This window comes from Protobothrops mucrosquamatus, unplaced genomic scaffold (assembly GCF_001527695.2).
Source record: "Protobothrops mucrosquamatus isolate PMUCROS unplaced genomic scaffold, P.Mucros_1.0 scaffold386, whole genome shotgun sequence".
Classification (NCBI taxonomy): Eukaryota; Metazoa; Chordata; class Lepidosauria; order Squamata; family Viperidae; genus Protobothrops; species Protobothrops mucrosquamatus.
Window position 1 is genome coordinate 250,350 of NW_015386718.1, and position 14,685 is coordinate 265,034.

A 14,685-nucleotide genomic window follows, 5' to 3' on the forward strand; every position below is an offset into this window, starting at 1 on the left:
TAGGGCAATTTTTAGAGGGGTTTTTAATCATATTTTAATTAGACAACATTTAAATATTTCTTTTTAACTAATTTTAATTTTGTAATTGTTATTGATGTATTTTTTAACTGATTGTCAGCCGCCCTGAGTCCGCAAGGAGAAGGGCGGGATATAAATTCAATAAATAAATAAATAAATAAATAAATAAATAAATAAATATGTGATTGCAAATTTTGAAAGTGAAATGAAAAAATGGGTGCAAACTTGAGCTGATTTAGGTAGCAGATTTCTGATGGTTGGTTAGAATCACATGGAGACATAGGGTACGATTTTAATAGAATAGATTTTCTAGAGTCTATCCTAGAAAAGTAGTGGTTGAATCTTTCTATTCCTCTGTGTCACTTCCCCCCCACACACACACACAATGATAGAAGAATATAATAGCAGCTTCACTTAGAACAATGGTCCCCAACCTTTCCACCTTGGTGGCCCGGTGCGGGGGGGGGAAGAGGCGTGTGAGTGGCAGGTGCACACACGGCTCTATTGGTGTGAGTGGCAGGCGTGCAAGCCCTTCACTTGTGCAAGTGGAGCTTCGCAAGGGAGCACAAGTACCCTCCATTCAAACACCCACCGCTCACACAAGTGGAACTTCATGCATGCACGCTTGCTCATCAGTCACATGACCCGGTTTGAAACAGGCCGCGGCCTGGTAGTGGGCCATGGCCCAGGGGTTGGGGACCTCTGGCTTAGAAGCACTGTTCTGTAGAAAAAAAATCTACAGTATAATATTGGGCACCAAGACTTTATTTTCAAATACTAGTGAGTTTTTAAAATATCTTTTCCCACTCAACATGTCTGTTTTCTGGAGGAACAGTATGAATTCTTCCATTGCCGTCTATACATATAATGCACTCCTTTCCATTGATCTATGCCTAAACCACAAATAAAGTCCCTTCCAGATGTGCTGCTGGACTTCTTTATCACAGAATTCCTTGTTGGGATGGTTGTTGGCTATAGTGGCAAGGAATTCTGAGAGTTTATACCACACTTCTACAGGGATAGTTTAGTAAAGCTGATGCACACCTGGGAAGCCTCATTTTAGGGGGCTCTTTTTTGCTCCATCATGGTGGTAATATTATTGTTACTATATGTAGTAGAAGCCTAAACCACAAATAAAGTCCCTTCCAGATGTGCTGCTGGACTTCTTTATCACAGAATTCCTTGTTGGGATGGTTGTTGGCTATAGTGGCAAGGAATTCTGAGAGTTTATACCACACTTCTACAGGGATAGTTTAGTAAAGCTGATGCACACCTGGGAAGCCTCATTTTAGGGGGCTCTTTTTTGCTCCATCATGGTGGTAATATTATTGTTACTATATGTAGTAGAAGCCTCTCCATTGCCATTATTCTGTTGGCATTAATTCAAAATAACAAAGAGTAGATTCAGTCCCACATTTATAGATCTGGATGAAGAGCTGAAGAGTAGAACTACAAAGTTATTTTCTCCAGACTGGCTAGAAGAACAGGCAACAATATCTCTTCTTAATGTTTGATTTTAATGCCAATCATTTTGATAGAAATTGCTATTATAATAAGGAGTCATACTAGATCATTCACTTTTACAATTTCACCAATGTGAAGGTAGGTTGCTTTCTGATTTTTAAACTGTCTTTTGCAACCAACATCTGTTTTAAAACTCATTTAAGGCCAAGTAAAACCACTCATTCTGCTTCAAACCCTGTGCCAGCGACATGATTGACAGTGAGAAGAGTGCCAAATATATTTTTCCAGATAACAATACTTTCTTTTTCAGTTGTTTGTAATCTTATCTGTCATTATTCATTTTTACTAAATACTGAGAGTCTCATTCTTCCATTTGATATTCTGGTCTTGGTATTGCCAATGTTATATTATTTACCACCAGACCACCTCAATGATGGTTATAAAAATTCATGAAGTGACACATGAAGTATCAAAGCAATTGACCCAAGATACAGCAAATTTTATAACAGTTTTATTACTAAAGAACAAAGTTACAATTATTACAGTTAAAAACTCAAAGGAGTTTAGCAAAAGTCATGTTAAAAATGAAACAAGAAGTTGGCCATCTGAATTTTTGAGATACAGTCCACATTACTTGCGTTTAGGCAATCTCAGCTAGTCATATATTTATATACAAAATGTGATGTGTGAATGCCAGTAAATAGACCCAACTAGAAACAATTCCCACTGCTGTATATGTGTGTAATTTTCTCACCTGCTTTGTTCCTACTTAATTTTCTCCATATGATCCCATTTAATCATAATATCTATGGAGATTCTAAGTCATCCGAGTCATGGTTGTCCCAAAGGTACTTTTTCAAAAGGCGACCAGACTTCGTTTTTAATATTGAGAATAACTCCCAATCTAGTTGAATAGTAGCAAAAATATTATTTATATATTTAGAATGAAAGGTTTCATTTATTAATTTTGATATACTATTCCCAAAGGCTCAGTTGCCTCCACTGTAGGTTCAAAAGAGAGTGGAAGGTTGTTGCTGAATCAAAGAGATGGTAACACCTGAAGGTCATTCTCTACAATTGTGATTGAGCTGTATTTCAACCATTGAGTCCCTGCATACTGATATATTATTTCAGAAGATCTGAAGAATGAAAGAACACCTAGTTGTTTCTACCCCATGGCCTGATACTGCCTGCTGACACTGATTTCAGTTGAAAAGTACTGAAAGACTGTTTAGATTTAGCATTATGTTGTTCGGATAATCTAATTTCCCACTGAGATTTCTACCCTTAAAAAATATAAAATGATATGCAACCATAAATTTGAACTTCAGCTAATAACATCCCTCTCCAAAAGCTTAAATAATCATGTCATTTGGCATGCCATCCTTTGTGAAACTGAAATTTCAACTACATTTACCATGTGTGGGCATGTAAAATTAAAAGGGGATTTCATTTACAAAGCTGAACCTGACCTTTCAATTTTTAGAGGTAACTTTCTGCATCGCAGAAAGAAAGTCATCATGATTCTGAGGATGCTTCTGAAAATAGTGATCAGAAGTCAGTTTTGTCAGTGTTGGGCTCAACTTCCTGTTTTGTAACTATAATTATCTCTTGACTATTTGCAGTAATAGTTCTCTAGTAATGACATTTAAGAGACTTTTTCGCATCCTGCCTCCACCCACTGTATTTCATTTTCTAAACCAGCACATTTTGGTAGCCTAAAGTAGGGCAGCCTTTCCAACTGATACTTCCAGATTCATTGGATTGTACTTCCCATAATTCCCATGTGGGTGGACTGGGAATTACAATGAGATGTAGACAAAGCATATCTGAAAGTTTCAGGGTTAGGTAAACTGAATTAGAGAAAAATAATTAATCTACAATACAGTGCACTTTGCTCCCTTTGTTGTAATAACCATCTCCATTTTTACTATTAACCTCCTGGCAAGATTTAATTTAAAATGTTCATGCAGAGTTGAGCAAATTCTTTAAAATTGCTGGGTCAGCAGAATTTGATGTCAAAGGGCAGGAGGATAATCTTACAAAAATTGTAAAGGCAATAAGAGTGTGAAGCAACTGGATATCTAACTTATTTTACAAGGTAATAGCTATTAACAAGGAGGCAATAGAGTTAAAAATTATCAGAGAAACCAACTAAAACTAAAAGTTGTTGAATAAGGTAGATTATCTTACAGCAGGATGATACATTTGACCCAAATTAATTCTGTAAGATAACACACTTTTTAAATATACAATATGAAGTAAATATATAGTTCAGCTTTTCAGTGAAACAATGACTTCATTTACTGTCAGGGGCACAAAATCAGGAACAAGAATAGAGCTAAAAAGTACTATGAGTTTATCTCATGCTATCTATACACAAGAATTTGATCTACTAAGAGTCGATGCAAATTGGCAGTAGATAAGAGTCAGCAGAAGTCACGGGGTGGGCTTAGGTCTCTTATGGGAGCTTAGCAACTCCCAACTGATAATGCATTTGACCCTACCCTCTGACTCAATGTGGCCATTTCCTACATTTATGCACTATTAACAGTGGGCTGATGAATATGTCACAAATGGCTGAATTCATAAATGGTGCTGAGCCAGAAAATCATAGTTTATAAAATGCAATTCACACAAAGTAAACCCAAGCCATTACATTATCTTTAACTCTAACACTTTGCAAATTAGGAACATAAAGAAGAGTGACAAAATCATAGTATAGCGCTGAAAACTAGTGGCATGAACAGTTTTTACTATCTACCTAATCAAATATGGAATGAATTTATCATAAGTGCTTCATAGGGAAATCCTCAATCAAAATAAATGCTACTAAATGCCTAACCTTTATGGCTGGTGGCTATATGTATGGATTTTTATAAATTTATATGTAAGTATATGAATAATTCAAAAGAAAGTTAAATCCTTGTGTTCAGTGTGGCTGCTACTCAATAAGTATTCTAAGAATTGCTGGTTTAAGAATTTGGCTAGTCATGAGATGGTCAACTGATGTCCAAGATTATTTTAATAAAGTAATTTTATTAACTGGGATTGGCATGGATTTCATAGAAAAGTGGACTTCTGCTTGCTTGGAAATATTTTTAATATTCTTTTATCATCCCTTGATTATATTTTATAATGTGATTACATTTCTATCCAGCTTTGAGAACTCAAGACTGCATGCATTTATGTAATAGCCCCACAACACCTATCACTGGGTGAGGTAGTAAGGCTGAGAGAGAGTAATTGATCCACAGTCATCCAGTGAGTTGAGTAATTTACTGGAACTTGAACCTTGATATCTGGGGTCCAAATCCAAGACCTTAACCAAACAATAAGGATATTTTATGATATATGTTAAATGTGTCTGTATATGCTCATGTTTACTCAGTCAAACATGACAGCAGTATTGAAGTGTTAACATTGACATTTTCAGTTATGTGAATTAAAGGATACTGAGCCTGTGTAAAGACCTGTTACAGCAGGCATGTCAAACTCGTGACGTCGCGCGACGTATCGGAGCTTTTTCGCCATTGCTGGCAATGGGGTGAGCGTGGCTCCGGTATGATGAAACTGGCCCGCGGGCCGGCAGTTTGACACCCCTGTGTTACAGTTACATTTGCTTTAGATCAGAGGTGTCCAATCTTGGCAACTTTAAGACTTGTACACTTCAACTCCCAGAATTCCCCAGCCAGTTGAAGTCCACTAGTGTTAAGGTTGCCAAGGTTGGACACCCCTGTTTTAAATAAAGGTTATTAAATATTGTCCAGGTGCTTGAGACCACATAGTATTAAGACATTTTTTAAGTGTTCTAAAATCAGTATCACCAGTGTCATGATCAACAATTCAAAGTGTCTAGGATTACTTGAACAGAAGTGATTTGCAATTGACTTTCATTTTTTTCTTAAATGAAGATTGCAGATGTATGGCTCCTAAAATGTGTCTGTAGTTTGTTCATGTATTTTCTACACATGGAAGATGACATTTCTGGCATGTAAATTATGCAGGGGATTTTTATTTGATGTAATAAGTTCTGCCAATTGTACTACTTTGGAAGGTAGCAGGCTTTAAGCACAGGCTATACATTTATAATTTAAGATAGTTTAAGTACTACTGTCACTGGTAATCTGCACAGATGTAAAGGTTGGCAGAATGTTATATAAAAATTTATAGATTGCTTTCAATTAGATTTGGCTAAAATGATTCACTTTTGCTGATTGCCAGGTGACATTTAAGTTATACAAACAGGAGATTTTTGTTGTTGTTGACTGATTCCCCTTTTTTAAAAATGAATGTTTTGGTTATGGTTGTGTGATAAATTTTGCAATGATACGTACAGCAGATGTTCTATGCTAGAGATATTTTTATTGGTTCTTTTTCTATATTACTCTTTGTTGTAGATTCATTGGACCTTGAGAGCCAAAGTGTAGGTAATATTCTTCTTTATGTAATTGGGATGATAGGATTTCCAACTTAGGTAGGTCTGGGCATAAATAGATTTGTTGTACTTCCCAAAATTCTTCAAGCAGCACCGCCAGTATTGAGAATTCTGGAAGTTGAAGTCTGCATATCTCGAGGATACCATGATTAGGAAAAGCTGTTATAAGGAGATGTGAAGTAAGATATTACTGTAGTCAAATTAAAATGCTTGATTGTGAATATAACGTTATTGGTTCCTTTGTGATTAAGTGATTATCAAAAAAATTTAAAAGTCAATATATAAATATATTTTCCTACATGAGATAAAGAGGCTTCTGATTAGTAATTTGCTGCTCTTGGCATTTTTAATTTTTTCTTGTTTTTTTTTCTTTTTGGTAAAAGGTAAAATCTTTCAGGAATGATGTGAATTAACAAAAAACCTGGCTGTCACTTTGTTACTGGTAGGAAACGCATGACATACTGAATACTGCACAGTTTGGATTAATGACTGCAACTGTGTAGTTCAATTGGAAAAATAGTCCAGTATTTTCATCAGTTCAAGATTCTAGTTGTTTGGTTAAACAGTCTTTCTAATAGATTTCTATTACTGCCTGTAACAAAATTCAGTTTATAGATGGTTTCATATAAAGAATCAAATGGCCAGTGACCACTTTCCACTGTTGTTCTATCTGAGTTGGTCTAAGACAGGGGTAGTCAACCTTGGCTGGCTCAGGAATTCTGGGAATTGAAGTCCACGAGTCATAATAGAGCCAAGGTTGACTACCCCTGGTCTAAGACAAAGAAAGATGATGATTTTCAGCTGAAAGTGATTTTACCATAGTTAATCATAAGATGAAGAGAAAGTTATTTGGTGTTTTTTCCTCATTCTCCTACAGATTTGGCTAAATAAGAGGCTTGCATGTGAGCAAGAAAGGCATTTGAGGCAATGTTTTTCTTTATGGCAATCTGGCTAATTTTCTTAGATATTTTGGCAACCCAGTCTAAATCACGTTCTTCATATTATTCAGGAGGTAAATGGTAAAGAATGGCTTAATATAGTATACAGCTTTATAGCATCTACAAAAATTATAAAGCAGGTGATAAGAAGACTCTCCCAGCCATTATTATGAGACAAAAAGAGAATGTAAAAATGTCTAAGGATTATTAATAGGTAAGAAGAAAAGCTCATCTGTAAAAGTCTGCTGGTGCTTCTAGAAATAAAATCAAACCTAGTAGAAATCATATCCGGGACTTTGGAGAGGCATTCTGAACATTCCACATGGAATTTGGGGAAACCATTTTTCAGAATTTACAATGACAACCATTCCGTGGAGACTACTGTACATTTTGGTACAGGTAAACTTTCATTGTAGACTTCCTGTCTTCATAAAGGAAATAGAGATCTTAGAAAAGAAAGCATTAATTAAAATCAATTCAAAATGGTAGACTCCTCATCAGATTTTTTATTTCTACCAATAATACAAGAGAAATTCCAGAGTACTAGGGGGGAAAACATCTGTATTTAAGAAAGAATCTTAACCCTCCCCCCCCTTTAAATTACTATTCTATGGCTCTGGTATCCATAGATTTGATTGCTCTGTACTGGATCACTTTGTGGTCTTACAACATCTTGTTGAGAAATCTTCCTAGGAACTACAATGCCATCTTTTTGTGAGTTTCATTGATCTAAGAGCAACTTTTGATTCTATTAAGGAGTTTTCTATGAGAGAAAGTCAGATCCTCAATGGACATAATGGGGATGTTTTTTCATATAAAATAATCATATTCAGAGTCTCCTTTACAGATTATATATTGCTCCAGCAGTGCTTTAATTAATTCACTAATTTAATGTTCTCATCTCATAGAATGGGCATGACTTGGCTCCAACTTTGTTTAATTTTTATATGAATACTTCAGCAGTTTCAGTGGAATTTGAAGACTTCCGTGACCCTAAATGGGCTGATGTACATGTGCCTCGCTTATCATATGTCGATGATTCTGTTCTGCTATCCATATGCAATTAGAATTGCTGTGACTACTAAAAGACTTTTTGCAATACTGTTTATTATTAATAAGCTATTAATAAATGGATAGTGGGTCAGAAGCACATTAAGTAGTTATACCAATATAAATATTTTGGTATCCATTTCCAGTATAATTTGAATTGGAGTATACCCAGGTCATCAAGATTATCATTAGCCAAAAACATATTAAGTGCTTTCTTGTAATTTCACTACTACAAAGGAGATTAGTCAGCATTTCAGGTTTTTCATTCAAATATTTTAGCCTAACTTTATGGGGCTTCCTTGTGGGTGCAGGGTATCACAAATGAGCTGGAAAGAATGCAGTCTATTTCTCTAAGAACAATTATGGGATTTCCTAAGTGTGTATCTTATTCTGTCTTGTGTTGTAGATACATTCAGTGTGTTAAGCTAATTTCATCCATTTTAAGAATGAGATTCTCACTGTAAAGTTTACGGCATTTCATGCTTGGCCAATAAAAAATAGTTTGTCATATTGTTTATCAGTTCATTTATCATATGGAAACATATGAATGTATTTTTATCATTTTTATCATTATTATTTAAGTTTAGCATTAGCTTAGCATTTTTCTATTGTGCGTTTCCCATTTCATTATATTCCCAAAACACATACATGTAAATTCTTTGATGAGTTTGATTATCATTTTTTGTATTAGTATCTGTATCAGACAAGTGAGATGTTGAATTGTGTTGGATTGCAGATACAAACAATAGAGAAGGTATCATTTGTTAAAATTACAGGAATCTGTCCATACTCCCCACAGTTCGATTAGAAAAACATGACCCGTAATGGTATCAGAAGTGAATGAAGAATGAAGATCAGACATTGACTAAAGAAGAGAATGGATATTCATTCTCTTCTTTAGTCAATGTCTGATCTTCATTTTTCATTCTGATACCATTACGTGTCATGTTTTTCTAATCAAAAAAAGTTTAATTCCCATAGAACAACTAAGGAGGTTGTGTTTGGTACACAGTGGGAAGAACCTAACAAAACAATATACTGTAAACATGCTTGGAAATTTTCCTTAAAAGAATATAAAATGTAGGTTCCATTTATCCCTTGGATTGTTACATGAATAATGTCTTACAATAAAAAAATGAATCAGTTCTTCTAAGATCTATTAACAATCTAATGCACATTTTGGCTTCATTAATTGCTCATAAGCAAGTAAGCTGCGCCAGGACTCTGCTCTGAAAGAACCTCTGTTTCCATGCCTCTACAATGTCCTGTCTCTTTGGTAATTTTTGAAGAGCTAAACATTTTAAAGGCAGCTGAGAAGCTCTTCGTAACTAAATTATTTAGGAAGAAATAATAATTGTAAAAGCTCAGAATAAATGACTTCAAAAGATAATGACGCTTTATAAAGATTTTAATAGAAGATAATTGAGGCAAGATATAGTACTTTAGTATCAATTTTAAGTAAAGAGAAGTTCTTATTTCCTCTAGCATGGCCAGTTGATGAGAATTGGCTATTTCCGGTGACAATTCTTGATGCAATAAGCTAACTAGACTTTACTACTTTTGGTGTCTTTCATCTTCCTAAAATATATGTCTTATTTTTCATTCATCTTAACAACCATGAACCAAAAGAGGACCTATGTATTATAGAAAAATGAAACTGGATTTAAAACTCATATTTAAAAGAAACCTCCCACTTGTTCTCCTTCAATGAAAATGTTTTAAGTTCTTCATTAAGATTTTAGGAACTCATCTTTTATAGTTCACAGCTTTTCATTTCAAACACTATAACTGGCATTTCTCTCCCCATATCCAAGTATGCATAGAAGTGTATTGCCTTTATCAACTGGTCTTGCTATGGGGTCTTCATATGGGGCCCTCTCAGTAAGAACAACAATTTATAGTTGATGTTGCTTCAAACATATGGTTCTAGTATTAAATTGACTGATAATGTGATACATGGTTTAGCCTAAAACTGTCATAGTTATTGTGTATTAAATCTTAGCTAATTAATTTGATAGGCTAAATATTACTATTATTTCCTAAAATTAGGGCAGTATATTAAAATCTAACAGAGTTCAGGATAATATAAAAAACATGGAAAGTCTGGGGCAAATCTGGTCTCCCATTTGTCATTTTAAAAATTTTGAACAAAAATTCATTAATTGATGGTCTTTATAAAGAAGTTGGTATATAGCATCATTATTCACCATTTTTATTGAGATTATGCTTCTAAGAAAATCTTGTTCAGTCATTTCAGCAAAGTATTCCCAAATTCAGGTGTCCTGAATTTAATTTTCCATCATCTTAGCTAATGAGGTAAATGATTATACTAGTTGAGGATGATAGGAATCATATTATATCCAGGAGACAATTTGTTATCTATTGCTAAGTTTGAATAATGATCATTTTTGATAAAATAAAATAAAACAATACCATTGAAAATAAATAAATAGATAAAGTGCCATTCTGATGTAGTGGTTAAGGCATCAGGCTAGAAACCAGGAGACTATGAGTTCTAGTCCTGCCTTAGGCACACAGCCAGTTGGATAACTTTCAATTAATCACTTTCTCTCAGCCCCAGGAAGAAGAAAATGGTAAACCACTACCAAATCTTGCAAAAAAAAAACAAAAAAAAAACTATAGGGAGTTGTCCAGACAGTCGCCAGCAGTCAAGACTGACTTGAAGGCCCTTAAATAAATAAATTACTATATCACTTATAGTAATATTTATCTCACCTTGAAAGTAAAATCTGATGTTAATCTGCTGATGTTATTCTAAATATTACATGTATAGCTGTGTTTTTTTTTAAGTTTTTCAAAATATATCCGCTTAAGATTAATATAAAGATTCCAATGAGAAAAATATTTACATAATAGTTAGAACTTCATCTGGGTATAAGCCAGATCTCAGCCTATGATACAATGAAATATCAATGAATTAAATCGATAATCAGATCTTATATTCTCAAGAATTATGTAGCAAATTCAGAAAGCTAGAGGTGTTGACTACATAATTCCAATTCCAAACTTAGCATTCCTTGATAAAACCCAGACAACCTGTAGATCTTCTCAAATGTCCTTCTAAATCTCTAAAAGCAATGGCAGCACTTAATTTGTATGTGTGTGTGTAGATTTAAATTACTTTTTGCTAAATTGGATGTATGTAAAGCTTATATAGATTTATAGTGATACTTCTGATATTATATCCATGACTTATTGCTTGAGAACAGGTGCTTTTTAATTAGATTCAGAGATTCCTCTGATTCTTGTGTCAGCTACCAGGCAGAAAGAAGCAATTGGTACTGAAACCTTCCCTGATGTACTCTATCTGTTAGGAGGATTGTCTACTCTTTGGTTCTAATTAACCAAAGGAGAAGGAAGGAAGAACAAAGAATGGTTATCTTAAAAGATGGAAGGAAGAATGATCATCAGTTATCACCTGACTAACAGTCTGAACGGTTACACAGGTTACCTGGAAACCAAGTTCTTGGCATCTCCCTAAAACTGAAAATACTTTTTTTACCAAGTGTAGTTTTCACATTGGTTCTTCAGCAAGATATATTGAGAAGAAAGGGCTAGATTTTATAGGAATTCTAGTGATTGAACTAAAGCTGATATGTCCTCAGTGTTCATTGGGACACAGTTGGCTCATTTTATTTTTAATATTCTTTCTATGAATCAGCAGACTGGTTCATATATAATCATTCTCCTGTCATCCTCAGCAAGTATGGCCATTCATCTTTCTATTGATAAATGTCTATGGAGATTCTCAGTCATTCAGGACATGGTTGTCCCAAAGGTGCTTTTTCAAGAGGCAACTGGACTTTCTTGTTTTTCTTTGAAGATGTTTCGCTTCTCATCCAAGAAGCTTCTTTAGCTCTAATTAGATGGCGGGGAATGGAAGGATTTATATTCCTTGCAAATAGCTGGTCATTTGCATTCTTTTAGAGAGTCATTGAGGCCACTGGAGGTTTATTACCCTGAGGACACAGATAAACTTCCAGTGACCTCAATGACTCTCTAAAAGAATGCAAATGACCAGCTGTCTGCAAGGAATATAAATCATTTCATTTTCCACCATCCAGTCAGAACTGAACAAACTTCTTGGATGAGAAGCGAAACATCTTCAAAGAAAAAGTCCAGTTGCCGCTTCAAAAAGCACCTTTGGGACTTTCTATTGATAATGAAGGAGCTTGCTGGTTGTTTTTTTACATAACTATCTTCTAAATGTTTATTGGGTGGGGAAGCCATTGTTACATTTAGTCACAGTCTTTTTCATTAATGTTAATGTTGATTTCAATTAACCTGTGTCACTTATTTTTAAATATACAAGATTTTGCATTCACACCAAATTATATACAAATTAATTCTTTGTTAATGATTTTTCTTCTTTAGTGATAATTAACTGCTAACTCTAAGCCCAAAACTTACCTTGTCTGCAAGTTATCTGTAAAAATGCTATTTAAATCACATTTCTGTTTATAAATTGGGTTTGAAGAAAATACTAAGTATTTCTGTGAACTGATACAACTGATAAAGTTTAGCTTAGTCCCAAAGTAGTCTTCTGAATTAAATAAATGTGATTTGGAAATTTACCTTCATGAAATATCTCTATACTGTCACAGGGATTATAAAAATTATATATGGACACTATTATTATTTTTAAGGTAGTTCAAATTTTGGTTTCTAGAAAGAAAAGCTTTATGACGGAATTGTAATACTTTTTCTTAAGCTTGTCATTCTCTCTGAAGTTTTGTTTTTGTGAACTCTTGAAAGCCCCTTCGCTGACTCCCTATGCTTGAATTTACCCGTTGTGCAGACATCTATCAAATGGGCCATCAGTAGCAGTCGACAAGCAGTAGTACATCCAAGTTTTTAAAAAATTCCTTTGATTACTACAGATCCATAGAGCCCTTGGGTCCAGGGCTTCTACTGTAGCACAGCTATTTGCAAATAGATTTTTATAGCACATTAGAGCTGGCGGAGAGTCTAAAAAAAATAGCCTTTTTCAGTATTAGAACCAGCTGTGGCTTTCTTGCTTGGATGAGTCATTCGTATTTTGGCGAGGGAGGGGGAGAGAACTAGCAAAGGACACACAGAGTCTTATTCAAGACTTTGTTTGTTTTTGCAAGGGGTATCCTAGCCACAAGCCAACTTGATCATATTAACTCTAGGTTTATTCAAAGCACTTTCTTTTTCTTTTAACAGTTCCAATTATAAAAACAGAACCCACTGATGAGTACGAGTCTGCTCAAACCTGTGGACCAAGGAGCCATGGATTAAGCCCTCTCTCCAAACCGTATTACAGCCAGCAGATCATGATGCCTCCTGATCCTGGCTCGTGCCTTGTAGCTGGCTTCGCTTCCTGTCAGCAGAGAAACACTGTGATGTCATCATCTCCCAGCTCTAGTCCTAAGCTGCATGATCTTTCCTCTCCTGCTTACAAGTGCATCACCAACCCAGGCCATAATCATCTAGGACTTCAGCAGACGGCTGGAGGTGTCCCCACCATACAGGAAGTGCCAAGGTCTATTGTTGTGCACCCAAGCTCTCCTGATCAGTCATCTCACATCATGCTGCAGCCGCAGGTGAGTCAACATCTGAGCAGTACCTGTTCCCTTGGTAATCAACAAACACTCTATCCCAACAGTCCTTCCTCTCCAGTTCCATCTGTAACCCAAGAGTCAACCTATTTGCAGTCCTGCAGTCCAACTCACTCAACTGTAATGGGCCAACAGCAGCTGCTGAACATTCAAAGAAATGAAACTCCAGCAAATCAGCCACTGTCATTGACCGACTTGCATGAGGACAGTAATCATAATTTGGCCCCCATGCCTGTAATGATCAAGCAAGAACCTGAAGAATTGGACCAGTTATACCTGGATGATGGTAAGTGTGTAGATGTAGAGGTTTGTGTTGAGCCATTGAGTTATTGTAGCCTCGTGGAATATTCAGGAAAGGGGAAGCTGACAACTAACAGCCTTGGCACAGAAGTCTGCTTGGATGACATACTGTATGTATAGAAAGATTTATTTACTGTTGTCAATATTAATGAAAGTCCATAAGCTAAACATTAAGCACTATTAGTCATTGTTAAAGTATCTGCATGTCCAAGAACTACAATATAATAACATTAACCATTATTGGTCTTGGCTTAAGCTATAGCCAATGGCAAGTAGAATGACATTGAAAGCTATCCATCATATAGCAGCTTGAAATACATAAGCCTACGAGTTAGAATTAAATGATGAAAAAGTCTAAGAATACCTACGTTAAAAAAGGCACAAACATTATTTTCCTTTTCTAGCATCTGAAATTAAAGCTGTTTCCATTGCTACATGAAAGAAAACCTTTGTTTTGAATTATAAATCATAGCTAATTTTGTACCTACATTTACCTATTTCATACATATATATTCTGCATGCACCACTGCATTGCTAAAATGCTACACTGAGTTTGTCCAGCTTCCAAAGATAGAATCATTTCAAGCAAGATGAAATCTGGAATTTTATTGCATTACTTCACTGAATTGTGATGCGGTGTTTAAAGTCTTGAATGTTGTGATGTTTGACCCAAGGCAATGAAAGAAGTCCTTCCAAAAGACAAAGAAATGCCTTTGAATAGACTTAATTTTTTTCCAATCAATATAATACTTAAAATTCTCTTGTAATAGAAATCAACCACAAGATAGCTTGTTTGGTTTCATGGAAACCAAACATTAAGGCATCATGCTAGAAACCAGGAGACTGAGAATTCTAGTCCTGCCTTAGGCATGAA

General features: G+C 35.1%; 1 protein-coding gene across 1 annotated transcript in view; it reads left to right on the top strand.

Moving 5' to 3' along the window:
- Nucleotides 1-14,685, top strand: part of NFATC1 (nuclear factor of activated T cells 1) — a 120,120-nt gene that overhangs the window by 78,937 nt on the left and 26,498 nt on the right. Inside the window, exon 9 of the mRNA XM_015815924.1 lies at nt 13,117-13,496. Coding sequence (XP_015671410.1) covers nt 13,117-13,496 — 380 coding nt within the window. The remainder of the gene's footprint in view (nt 1-13,116; nt 13,497-14,685) is intronic.